We start from the raw sequence: 13,367 nt of genomic DNA on the forward strand, positions 1-13,367 counted from the left end.
GCACTAGGCTAGCCACCATTGTGCCCCAAGTCTCCCGCACCCTTCTGATCCCCCCCGATCGCCACCGCTATATGTTACCTAGCCGCGATCCCTCGAGAGCTGCAGCCTCCCCAATGAGCTTCAGTCGTCACAATGGCGACGATCGGACATGACGTCTGACGTCATGACGTCATGCGCAATCCCGATCCTCCCGATAGCGAAGCCTGGAGCTGATTGGAGAGGCTGCGCCATCGCGGGATCCCTGGGGGGTACCTATAATGGTGGCGATCGGGGGGGATCGGAGCAGAGTGGAGGGACTTGGGGCAATGGTAGCTAGAGAAGTGCTAGTTACAAGCTTTACAAAAGTTTTATCCAAAAAATCCCTCCCGGGGCAGAGAAATCCTCTGCGGCGGCTACCCCGAGTGTAGGTCGGGGTTACCCCCAGGAGGGTTAAAGAGTACCTTCAGTGTGCTGAAGCATAAGCACATTTACCATGCACCTTATCTTGAGTTAAAGTACAAGCCGTTATTAAGCTATTACAAAATACATTTACTTTGCCCCAAATCCCCCTGGGCTGTGGCCACCTCACCTATGTTGCTACCATTTGGATATAAAGGCAATGGGGTAAGTAAACTCTTTCTTTTAATAGCTTAAGATAAGGTAAAGAGTAAACACTGGCACACTGGAAGTGCTCTTTAAAGAGAACTCGAGGTGTGTTTAAAGAATGTTATCTGCATACAGAGGCTGGATCTGCCTATACAGCCCAGCCTCTGTTGCTATCCCAAACCCCACTAAGGTCCCCCTGCACTCTGCAATCCCTCATAAATCACAGCCGTGCTGTGAGGCTGTGTTTACATCTGTAGTGTCAGTCTCAGCTGCTCCCCCGCCTCCTGCATAGCTCCGGTCCCTGCCCACGTCCCTTCCCTCCAATCAGCAGGGAGGGAAGGGATGCAGGCGGGGACTGGAGTTCTGCAGGAGGCGGAGAGAGCAGCAGACTGACACTATAGAGATAAACACAGCCAGCTCTGACAAGCTGTTTGTCAGCAGCGTGGCTGTGATTTATGAGGGATTGCAGAGTGCAGGGGGACCTTAGGGGGGTTTGGGATAGCAACAGAGGCTGGGCTGTATAGGCAGATCCATCCTCTGTATGCAGATAATATTCTTCAAACCCACCTCGGGTTCTCTTTAAGATGGACACTCATTCAAGATGAATATAAAGAGAAGTATTTACCGTGGTGCCAGGCTTTGGACACATGAAAAAGTGTTACAGGTACTGTACATTTATTAGTTCCATTCAGCTTTAAAAAGTTACTCCTCTTTAGTACAAAAAGGCATTGAGCCCATCTTAAACACAAAGCTACAGTTTCATCACAAGCAACAAGCATGTGCAGTGTAATACATATTATTTCAATTTCTGAGATATATAAAGAAGATATATAAAATAGATTTGGTAATGATTTTTCTTTTTGAGTGTGTATGTTTGTGTGTGTGTGCTTGCGTGTGTGTGTGGGGTGGAGGGTTGAGATATGTTTTAAAAATTAGGGGACTTATAAATCAAAGTACAAAAAAAGCTTTAAAAATGTTTCAATATCAGCAGTGCAAAAACATTGTGTCACAAAACAAAAGAAACGGGAGTGTGTTATGAGGCAAAGTGTGGTATACAAAAAATGCCTCATGCAGCATAGGTTTCTATGCTGATGCTGTGTCCGATCCTCCTATGTCTACAGTATTATATTATGCTACTGATAAAAAGCTTGATATCTCAGCTCCAAATTTTGAGGTTAGGGAGAGGACCTCCCGATCTACCTCTGTGCCGATTAGCAGCCCCCAGTCCTGCTGGTTCCTGAGATAGGGTATATCAATGCTATCTTGTGTACCAGGGGGCTAGGGGGCTATCTTTGGGCACACAGGTAGTTTGGGGGGTTCTCTCTCTAATCTAAAAAATTGGAGTGTGCAGGAGCTATGAGGGCTGAGACATTAAGCCTTTAACCGCTTAATCATATAGTATCTGGACGGATATTTCTGTCCAGATAGGCTACACTACTGCTGCTGACCGCCGCACGTGATCGCGCGTGCTCCCGCTGCCTTTTGTTAGCCTGGAGATCAGATTCATTGATCTAAGTCCCTGTATGAAAATCCTACACTGTCTATGAGACAGCTCCGTCTTTTACAAAGCCCCTACTGTCACGTCCACGCATTATTTCCGTTTTGCGTACTAATACTACGCATACGGAAGTGAGCTGCAAAATGATAAAATGACATCTAGAAATAAAAATTGCCAGATAATGACATTTTACTTTTAAAATTAGCCCCTTACCTCCCACACTGCCCAATAGCTACACATTTTTTTTTTGTAAAAAATATATATACAATAAAAAAAAATACATAAATAGTTACTTTAGGGACTGAACTTTTTTTTTTAATATGTGTGTAGTAAGGTATATTACTGTTATTTTTTAAGTTATGGGCTTGTAATAAGTGATGGACGCAAAACTTAAAAAAATGCACCTTTATTTCCAAATAAAATATCGGCGCCATACATTGTGATAGGGACATAATTTAAAGCCTAAATAATGGCGGAAAAAACAAGATATAGATCATTTCATTGTGATAAGTTATTGGCGAATGAATGGGAGGTTAAAGTTGCTCAGATGCATAAGGTGAAACAACACTGAAGGCTGAAGTGGTTAATATCAGCATATGCAGATCTGGAATGAGCTGCATGTGATGTCATTACCCACAAGGCTGTGCATCATTAGGCAAAATTTTATTTAGGCCTACACTGTAGAAGGGGTTTCACCTTTTCAGCTGGATTTCCATTGGCTGCAGAGTTTTTTCCTCTCTGGGAACTGGGTTTTCCTCTACACACCAGTCATCAACTTTACACTGGTGGCGAGTTAATTTTCACCTTACAGATCCTCTTTAAGTTGGGGTTGCAGAGTCGATTTTACCACTTCCATGTACAATCTATTCAAAGGGTTCAAAATCTGTTAAGCTTCCTACTACATGGTAGTTGTAAAATTGGCCAATTAACAGTGGATGTGTGTACATTTCTGCACAACACAAAAGAGTTGATAATGGATAGGTTATCTTTGTACAATCTTTGATTATATTTACGGATTAAATGATTTTCAAATCATTGCTTTCTGTTCTTATTTACATTTTACACAGCATTCAAAGTTTCTTGTGGCATCTAGGCCCATGGCTCTAAACGCACAGAATGCATACTCCAGGGGGTACATATTTTAGATTCAGGGAGTACTTAAGTAAACTTAAACTAAAGGAAAAAAAGACTTTAACTCACCTGGGGCTTCTACCAGCCCCTTGCAGCCACTGTGTGCCTGGGCCATCACTGAGCAATCCACCGGTCCCCTGCAGCAACCCTCTGTCATTTGGATGCACGGCCCTTGTCCGCGCGCCTCCCGATCCGTGGATGGGAGCGCTCTGTGCATGCGCAGTATGAGAAAATCTCTACTGTGCAATAGCGGAACGCTCCCGGCGACAGGAGCGTGATTGAGGACATGCACAGCCGAGGACATGCGTGGGTGTAGACTCGGGCCGGCCGGAAGAGGTCACTGCTTAGCTTAGGTACCCTTTAAGATCAAAATAGATAAGCAAACCAGACTAATTATTCTAAGTTTACTGAAATGGAGTACGTTGAACAAATATATATCAAGGGGTACTTGAAATTATATTATAATGAGGATACTTTGCAGACACCATTTTTCATTAAAAAAAACCCCACTGATCTACACAAACAAGAAGCACTTTGGAAACAAGGGCAGTGGAATGATGAAATTTCTATTGGACCACAGTTACCAAAGCTGGTTTGTAGGGAATAGTTTAATAGTTATTTGTTTTATCTTTAGATCCTTGAGAGTATAAAAATATATTTTCCATGTCCGTTATGAGAAGTAAATGCTTGGGTTAACAAAAGCTAGATTCAGATTTTTGACAGTCTGACTTTTCATTCTCTGTGTTATTTTTTTGCCTGTTTTTGTACTACTATCATACAATTCATCCATTAATCCTTAAATATGTATGCCACTAAACAAGTTTCCTAAATTTTAAACTGAAATAAAATCAGGGTAAAATTAGGTCTTATAAGTCAGTACAATGTTCACCTGCATCATTGTAACCTCATGGAAGGTATGAGCAGTCTTAAAATGAACCTCATGTGAAAGATAATGAATTGTGTCCGTAGAACTAATCCTAAATAGATTTCATCAGGAATCCCATATTCTTATTTTGGTTTTAAGGATTAAAAATCTATGTTTGAAGACTGAACCAGATAGGACAGTCTCTCTGGCATGATTGGTGTTATTTAGCTCCCGTACAGAATAATAACCTATTGAACTTTTCAACTTTATTCTGCAAACAGAAATGTGTGTACAGCCATTGTGAAGTTTGTTGACCTCTAATAAGTTATCAGGGTGACCTGCTGCTGCAATCCGACTCCCCTGATTGTAGAGATATAGCCCTGGTTTATCAACCATTGAAAAAATATACAAATAAAATGAAAACAGAGAGTGCTTATAAGTACATATCACTTCAGGTATGCTTCAATGTTTGTTTCTTACTTTGTACAACACAATGGAATAGGTTGGCACTTTATAAACCAATAATAACAATTTAACATGTGGTGTAAGACCTAGGTTCTCTACATGTGGTACACGTACCCCAGGGGGTACTTCTGATGGTTCCAGGGGGTACTCAGGCTTGATATACAAGAATAACAAATTTAGAATCTTAGAAAATGATAAATGCTACATAAACAACACCAAATTAGTGTTTTAGCTAATTAGAAGCTATAGTAAATTCTTGGAAATTGCTTAGAACCAATTATCATGTACTACGATTAAATATATATTTGTCAAGGGGTACTTGAGATAGTGTTTACTATGCCAGGGGGTACTTGGTGAGTACAGGGTTTTAAAAGGGGTACATACCAATAAAATGTTGAGAAACACTGGTGTAAGACACAGTGGGCCCAATCTAGTTCACTTTTTCTCCTCAGAGATAATTTTTCATCTTCGTTTTAAATAACTTTTCAGCATTTTACAATTGAAAAAGTACCAAGATGTCGGTAAAAAGTACTGTCAAAATAATTCCGGGTGTTTTTTTGATTGCTGGTGGCTTAAAAGGCATTTTATTGATAAGATGTGAAAATATCACCTAGGAGAAAACTTAGAGAAAAAATGAATTCGATCAGGCCTACAGTATGAATGATACAGAGAGTTCTATTTCAATCTTTTAATTTTGTCGCCATTACTGATGGAAATACTTAATAATGGCAAATAAAATTGAATTGTTAGATTTTTATTTCTTTCATCAAAAGTGCAAGTGAATTTTTAAGTAAAGCATCTGCTATCACACTTTCTCCAGGACAAAAGGTTATAAAGGTCATAAATACACTTGTTTTCCTCTCAGTCTTTCTGTGGATTTTTACAAAGACCTTTTCTCTTTACAGGCCATAATGACTACATGTGTCCTGCAACCAATCAGTGCACAATTGACAAAAATAGGAGAAAGAGCTGTCAAGCCTGTCGACTCCGCAAATGCTATGAAGTGGGGATGATGAAAGGGGGTATGTATTGAGTGCATTCGGAAACATTGCTGCCAAATGTAAAAGATACCTCACTTTGTCCTAATCAAAGAAACTTATGTACAGTCTAAAAACCTTCTGAGTGCTTCTAACCAGAATGAGCAGTCATTTGAAATGTTCATATAAAGACTGGAAGCTAGCATTAAAATATAGCTTTAAAAACCGAAGCACAATATAAGGCTGATATGGTGATATTTATAATACAGGGATGGACATGCTCATTTTCTAAAGCTGTCATAGGTTAATATATTAAGAACATAGATGTATTAGTGCATCAGCTATAAGTACTGAAATAAGAGTCATGGTAAAGGTAAAAGCACATTATTGGCTTTCTGCTATGTTTTACTTTCTTGTTACCATTACAAATCTTTGCTAGCTACAAAATGTTATTGTAGAAGATCATGAAGCCAAGCAGTCTAGTGGTGGGGTCCACATCTGTGCCTGCAGGCCATGGAACAACTACTCACCACAGTGCATCAGCAGAATCCAGTAGAAGAAAGCAGGCCAATCCTCACAACAGACTATTAAAACATCAACAATAGTGATTTAACCCTGTGGACGATATATGAGTAAAGTCTGCTGTAAAGATTGGCATGTTTGCCAATATTCCTTTTTGGACGAGATCTGCATTTTTAAAGCTCTTAGGACAGCTCTTAAATGCAGAGTTTGAATTCAGAAGATCTTACAGAACAGTGTTAAAGTGTACTTGATAGGTTTTTTCTTGTAAATCAAAGGTATTTGTATCTTCTGCTTTAAATCAAGATCATTTCGTAGATATTCTAAATATTGCTTCAGTGTAATCTGGCAGTACATTGATACCTTCTCAGGACATATCAGAAGCCACTTATGTTAATTATGTGAATTTGCAGTTAATTATGTGAATTGCACAATGTTCTTTGAAAAGCACTGGATAGAATAAGTCAACACTATAGAAATAAAAATAATCATTATTACTATTATTATTATTATTTATTGTACTTATAAAGCTCCAACATATTACGCAGCGCTGAACATTAATTTATGTTACAGACAATATTTAGGGGTGACATACAGTAATATGACAATACAGGAATACAAGAAAACCAGATCACACAGCACAGTATGAGCATAAGGTAATGCCTAGTCAGTCACTGGATGGAGCATGGAGATTAGGCAAGTTAGGTTCACTCAAGTGCATAGCATGGGTTCACAGTAATGGAGGTGCAAGATCAGGTAGGACACAAAAGGAGGAGGACCCTGCCCAAAGGCTTACAATCTAGAAGGAGAGGTAGAGACATGAAAGGTAGGGACCAGAGTTCCGTTGTGGGATTAGAGCAATTGTGAGGGGTGGTAGGCCAGAGTGAAAAGGTAAGTTTTGAGGGCCTTCTTGAAGATGTTGAAGGAGGGGGCTGCCCTAATGGGTGGAGGTAGAGAGTTCCAAAGTGTTGGAGCAGCTCTTGAGAAGTCCTGGAGGCGTGCATGGGACTGTGTGATGCGGGGGGCGGTCAGGCGAACTTAATTGGAGGAAAGGATTGAGCGGCTAGGCGTGTACCTCTGAGTAAGATCAGAAATGTAGGTTGGACAGGTTTTGTGGCCAGATTTTTAGGTCAGACACAATATCTTGAATCTGATTCTGGACTGGATAGGAAGCCAGTGGAGGGATTCACGGAGGGGAGCCGCCCTGGTGGAGCGATGGGAGGAGTGGATAATTCTGCCTGCCGCATTCATGATGGACTGCAGTGTGGCTATTCGGGTCATAGGGAGACCAGACAGAAGAGCATTACAGTAGTCGAGGCGGGAAATTATGAGAGCATGGATGAGGAGTTTGGTGGTGGCAGAGGTCAGGAAAGGGCAAATCTTACAGATGTTACAAAGGTGGAAGTTGCAGGACTTTGTGAGGTTTTGGATGTGGGGAGTGAAGGAGAGTTCGGAGTCCAGGGTGACACCCAGACAGCAGGCTTGAGAGGTAGGGCGAATGGTAGTGTGGTTAACAGTGACATGCATATCTGAGAGGTTCAGGTATAGCCGGGGTGGGAAGATCATAAATTCCGTTTTGTCTACATTTAGTTTCAGGAACCTAGCGGACATCCAGGAGGAGATAGCTGATAGGCAGCAGGACACCTTGTCCATAGTAGTGGTCGAGATGTCAGGGGTGTGGAGGTAGATTTGGGTGTCATCTGCATACAGATGATAGTTAAAACCCATGGAGGAGATAACTTTGCCAATGGAGGATGTGTATAGGGAGAACAATAGGGGGCCAAGGACCGAGCCTTGGGGGACTCGCACCGGGAGGTGGTTGGGGTGGACGAGGACTCATTGAAGGAGGTCGTGAAGGAGCAGTTGGAGAGGTAGGATGAAAACCAGGTCAGGGCGAGATCGTGAATGCCATGGACTGGAGGGAATGGAGGAGTAGAGGATGATCTACTGTGTCAAAAGCTGCTGAAAGATCGAGGAGGAGAATGGAATATTTACCGTCAGCTTTAGCTAAGGCAAGGTCATTGACCACTTTGGTGAGTGCAGTTTCGGTTGAGTGGGCAGGCCGAAATCCAGATTGCAGTGGGTCTAGCAGTGAGTTGGCATTGAGGTACTGGGTCAGGCGTTTGTGAACCAGACGCTCAAGGAGTTTTGAGGCAAAGGGGAGTAGGGAGATAGGGCGGTAGTTGGAGGGTAGCGAGGGGTCGAGGGAGGGTTTCTTGAGCAGGGGCAATTTTGTGGCCTGCTTGAAATTTGAGGGGAAGGTGCCTGTGGATAGGGAGAGATTAAACAGGGTAGTGAGGACTGGGGCCAAATCCATGAAGTGAGGCTGAAGTAAATCAGAAGGGATGGGGTCAAGGGAGGAGGTAGTGGTATGGGAAGTCTGCAGTAGGTGCTTGACTTCCTCAGTGGTAGTAGGAGTAAAGGAGGTGAGGGGAGGATAGGGTGGAGGAGGAGTTGGTTGGGAGGGGGTGGGAGGTGAAGATTGAAGACTGGATATTTCCTGACGGATGGAGACTATTTTGTTGGTGAAGTGGGTGGCTAAATCTGTGGCAGAGAGGGAGGAAATGGAGGGTGGGGAGGTGGGTTTAAGCAGGGAGTTGAAAGTGACAAAAAGACACCGGGGATTAGAAGATTGTGCTCCGATGAACTGGAGCACAATCCAGTGGCTGGAAAGTGTACTGGTTAAGGGCACCGCCTTTGACATGGGAGACCAGGGTTCGAATCCTGGCTAGGTCAGTTCCTATTCAGTAAGGAGTTCAAGGCTAGACTCCCTAACACTGCAGGGTGGCCTCTTGAGCACTTCCCAGTGGCTGCAGCTCTTGAGCGCTTTGAGTCCGACAGGAGAAAAGCGCTATACAAATGTTCGGATTATTATTATTATTATTATATAACTTGGTAAAGTATTCCTGCTTCGCATGAGCAAGGGCAGTGTGGAACTGCAGCAGGTTAGTCTTGTACTGTAGGAAATTCTGGTTAAGTCGAGTTTTCCTCCATTTCCATTCAGTGGCACGTGTTTCCCTCCAGAGGTTGTGAGTATGGGTAGTGCGCCAGGGCTGGGGGTTAGGGGGGCAGTTGCGGCGGAATATTGGTCGAGCAGCTTTCTCTAGGGCTGATGAGAGAGTTTGGCGATACTGAGCTGCAGCAAGATTAGGACAGGTTAGGGTGGGGAGAGTGGAGGAGAGGGCATGGAGGGGGTCAGCAAGGATGTTAGGGTTGAGCTTGCGTATATCACGCTGCCATCGACCAGGTGGGTGGGCGGGTAGGTTGGAGGTGCCTTCCATGAGGAGGTTGAAGGTGAGAAGGTGATGGTCTGAGGGTGGAAATGGTGCGATGTCGAGGTCTGCAATGGTGGTGGATTTAGTGAATATAAGGCCGAGAGTGTGACCTGCAGTGTGAGTGGGGGCGTTGGTGTGTTGTACTATTTTTCACAATATTAAAAAATAGTAAAAGAATAACATACTTAGTTTTACATTGTATTTGTAGCAGTAATGGTGTTAAAAATGTACAATGCTTCTGGACTGAAAAATAAATTAAGCTCTAACCACTTTACTTGTACTGTAACTGATATTTAGCTTTTGCACTGAAACTAAAACACGAAACTTAACTCATGAATTATCTCAGCTGATTTATTAGTTAACAGTTTATCATTCCATGGGTGTGATGCATGAACCACCAGTAATATTGCCATATAGGTGCTAGTGCCAGCTTAGTATCACGCGTTGCGCAGCTGGCATGACCCACAGCACAAGGGTAATGCAGATGTCGTTATGGTGAGGCTCCTTAAAGGGACCCTGAACAGTGAAAAAAACGCACAAATCTGGACTTACCTGGGGCTTCCTCCAGCCCCCCGTAGCTTGCGAGGTCCTTCGGCATCCTCTGGATCCCCTCCGTGGTCTTGCTGGCGGCTCCGGTAGGTGTGCGACTTCGGCCAAAGTCAAGCATGCGCAACCCGTCTTAGCACCTGGCAGAATCACTGGCCCGTTGCATGTGCGGTTCAGTCTTGCAAGAATGCGGAGGACACTTACCACGATGAATGCATGATTGCGCCAGGTGCACACGATTTCCCGAAGTTGCGTACCTCCCAGAGCCACCAGCTGAGGGGACCCAGAGAACGCCGAGGGACCTCGCGAGCTACAGGGGGTTGGTGGAAGCCCCAGGTAGGTCCAGATTGTTTTTTTGTTCACTTTCCAGGGTCCCTTTAAAAAAGGAACATAATGTGCATTACCCATTTACTGTCTTGCGCTGCCTGCCAGTATTACCTGTAGTTTGTGCATCAGGCCCCTTAGCCATCTTAAAACCTTTTCTGACTTAACTTAAATCATGATTTGTCTCTCCTTACCTGTTTATCTCAGGAATTAGCTCTCCTTATAGCTGAGGCAAAAATAAGTAAAGTGAGATAATTCAAGAGAAAAGCTTTGTGATTCAACCTCACTTTCCCATGACCTTCCTGCAGGGTTCATATAGCCAAACCACAAACAGATGTTTATTTATTTATTTATTGTATTTATAAAGCGCCAACATATTACACAGCGCTGAACATTAATTTAGGTTACAGACAATATTTAGGGGTGACATACAGCAATATGACAATACAGGAATACAAGAAAACCAGATCACACACCATAGTATGAGTACCAGGTAATGCTTAGTCAGTCACTGGATGGAGCATGGAGATTAGGCAAGTTAGGTTCACTCAGATGCATAGCATGGGTGCACAGTAATGGAGGTGCAAGATCAGGTAGGACACAAAAGGAGGAGGACCCTGCCCAAAGGCTTACAATCTAGAGGGAGAGGTAAGGACACGAATGGTAGGGGACTAGAGTTCAACTGTAGGTTTAGAGCACTTGTGAGGGGTAGTAGGCCAGAGTGAAAAGGTGAGTTTTGAGGGCTTTCTTGAAGATGTTGAAGGAGGGGGCTGCCCTAATGGGTGGAGGTAGAGAGTTCCATAGTGTTGGAGCAGCTCTTGAGAAGTCCTGAAAGCGTGCATGGGACTGGGTGATGCGGGGGGCGGTTAGGCGAAGTTCATTGGAAGAGCGGAGTGAGCGGCTAGGTGCAGGGGCGTAGCAATAGGGGTTGCAGAGGTTGCGACCGCATCGGGGCCCTTGGGCCAGAGGGGCCCCGTAGGGACCTCCCTAAACTGCAGTATTAGCTCTCTATTGGTCCGGTGCTCATAATAATCTCTTCTATAGATACTTTGAATAGTGGTAATCATTAACAAACTGTTCCCCATCCCCTTCTTGCACCTCTGACACTGTAGTTGCCATTGGCAGGTTTTGGTGCGCCGTATCAATTGTTATGTATAGGGTGCTTGGGGGGCCCCAATGTAAAACTTGCATCGGGGCCCACAGCTCCTTAGCTACGCCACTGGCTAGGTGTGTACCTCTGAGTAAGATCGGAAATGTAGGTTGGACAGGTTTTGTGGACAGATTTGTAGGTCAGACACAGTATCTTGAATCTGATTCTGGACTGGATAGGAAGCCAGTGGAGGGATTCTAGGAGGGGATCCGCCGTGGTGGAGCGATGGGAGCAGTGGATAATTCTGGCTGCCGCATTCATGATGGACTGCAGTGGGGCTGTTTGGGTCATAGGGAGACCAGACAGCAGGGCATTGCAGTAGTCAAGGCGGGAAATTATGAGGGCATGGATGAGGAGTTTGGTGGTGGCAGAGGTCAGGAAAGGACGAATCTTACAGATGTTACGAAGGTGGAAGTTGCAGGACTTTGTGAGGTTTTGGATGTGGGAAGTGAAGGAGAGTGCGGAGTCCAGGGTGACACCCAGACAGCGGGCTTGAGAGGTAGGGCGAATGGTAGTGTGGTTAACAGTGACATGCACATCTGGGAGGTTCGTGGATGGCCGGGGTGGGAAGATCATAAATTCCGTTTTGTCTAGATTTAGTTTCAGGAACCTAGCGGACATTAAGGAGGAGATGGCTGATAGGCAGGAGGAGACTTTGTCCATGGTAGTGGTGGATATGTCAGGGGTGTGGAGGTAGATCTGGGTGTCATCTGCATACAGATGATAGTTAAAACCCATGGAGGAGATAACCTTGCCAATGGAGGATGTGTATAGGGTGAACAGTAGGGGGCCAAGAACCGAACCTTGGGGGACTCCAACCGAGAGGTGGTTGGGGGTGGAAGAGGACTCATTGAAGATGGTAGTGAAGGAGCGGTTGGAGAGGTAGGATGAAAGCCAGGACAGGGCGAGATCGTGAATGCATAAGGACTGGAGGGACTGGAGGAGTAGGGGATGATCTACTGTGTCAAAAGCTGCTGACAGGTCAAGGAGGAGGAGAATGGAGTACTTACCTTCAGCTTTAGCTAAGGCAAGGTCATTGACCACTTTGGTGAGAGCAGTTTCGGTTGAGTGGGCAGGCCGAAATCCAGATTGCAGTGGGTCTAGCAGTGAGTTGGCATTGAGGTACTGGGTCAGGCGTTTGTGAACCAGACGCTCAAGGAGTTTTGAGGCAAAGGGGAGGAGGGAGATAGGACGGTAGTTGGAGGGTAGCGAGGGGTCGAGGGAGGGTTTCTTGAGCAGGGGTAGTACAGTGGCCTGCTTGAAGTCTGAGGGGAAGGTGCCTGTGGATAGGGAGAGGTTGAACAGGGTAGTGAGGACTGGGGCCAATTCCGTGAAGTGAGGCTGAAGTAAATCGGAAGGGATGGGGTCAAGGAGGGAAGTAGTGGTATGGGAAGTCTGCAGTAGGTGGTTGACTTCCTCGGTGGTTGTAGGAGGGAAGGATGTGAGGGGAGGATAGGGTGGAGGAGGAGCTGGTTGGAAGGGGGTGGGAGGTGAATATTGGAGATTGGATATTTCCTGGCGGATGGAGACAATTTTGTTGGTGAAGTGGGTGGCTAAATCTGTGGCAGAGAGGGAGGAAACAGATGGTGGGGGGTGGGTTTAAGCAGGGAGTTGAAAGTGGCAAAAAGACGCCGGGGGTTGGAAGCTTGTGCTCCGATGAGCTTGGTAAAGTATTCCTGCTTCGCATGAGCAAGGGCAGTGTGAAACTGCAGCAGGTTGGTCTTGTACTGTAGGAAATCCTGGTTAAGTCTAGTTTTTCTCCATTTCCGTTCAGCGGCGCGTGTTTTCTTCTGGAGGTTGCGAGTATGGGTAGTGCGCCAGGGCTGGGGGTTAGGGGGTCGGTTGCGGCGAAATATTGGTGGAGCAGCTTTCTCTAGGGCTGATGAGAGAGTTTGGCGATACTGAGCTGCAGCAAGATTAGGACAGGTTAGGGTGGGGAGAGTGGAGGAGAGGGCATGGAGGGGGTCAGCAAGGACACTAGGGTTGAGCTTGCGTAGGTCTTGCTGCCATCGACCAGGTGGGTGGGTGGCTA

General features: G+C 45.0%; 1 protein-coding gene across 4 annotated transcripts in view; it reads left to right on the forward strand.

Moving 5' to 3' along the window:
• The window catches only part of ESR1 (estrogen receptor 1), a 290,562-nt gene that overhangs the window by 163,268 nt on the left and 113,927 nt on the right, over positions 1 to 13,367 (forward strand). For all 4 annotated transcript variants that reach the window (XM_068232004.1, XM_068232006.1, XM_068232005.1 and 1 more), the window contains one exon: positions 5,450 to 5,566. In XM_068232004.1, the coding sequence (XP_068088105.1) occupies positions 5,450 to 5,566 (117 nt within the window). The remainder of the gene's footprint in view (positions 1 to 5,449; positions 5,567 to 13,367) is intronic.

This window comes from Hyperolius riggenbachi, chromosome 4 (genome assembly GCF_040937935.1).
Source record: "Hyperolius riggenbachi isolate aHypRig1 chromosome 4, aHypRig1.pri, whole genome shotgun sequence".
NCBI classification, from domain to species: Eukaryota; Metazoa; Chordata; class Amphibia; order Anura; family Hyperoliidae; genus Hyperolius; species Hyperolius riggenbachi.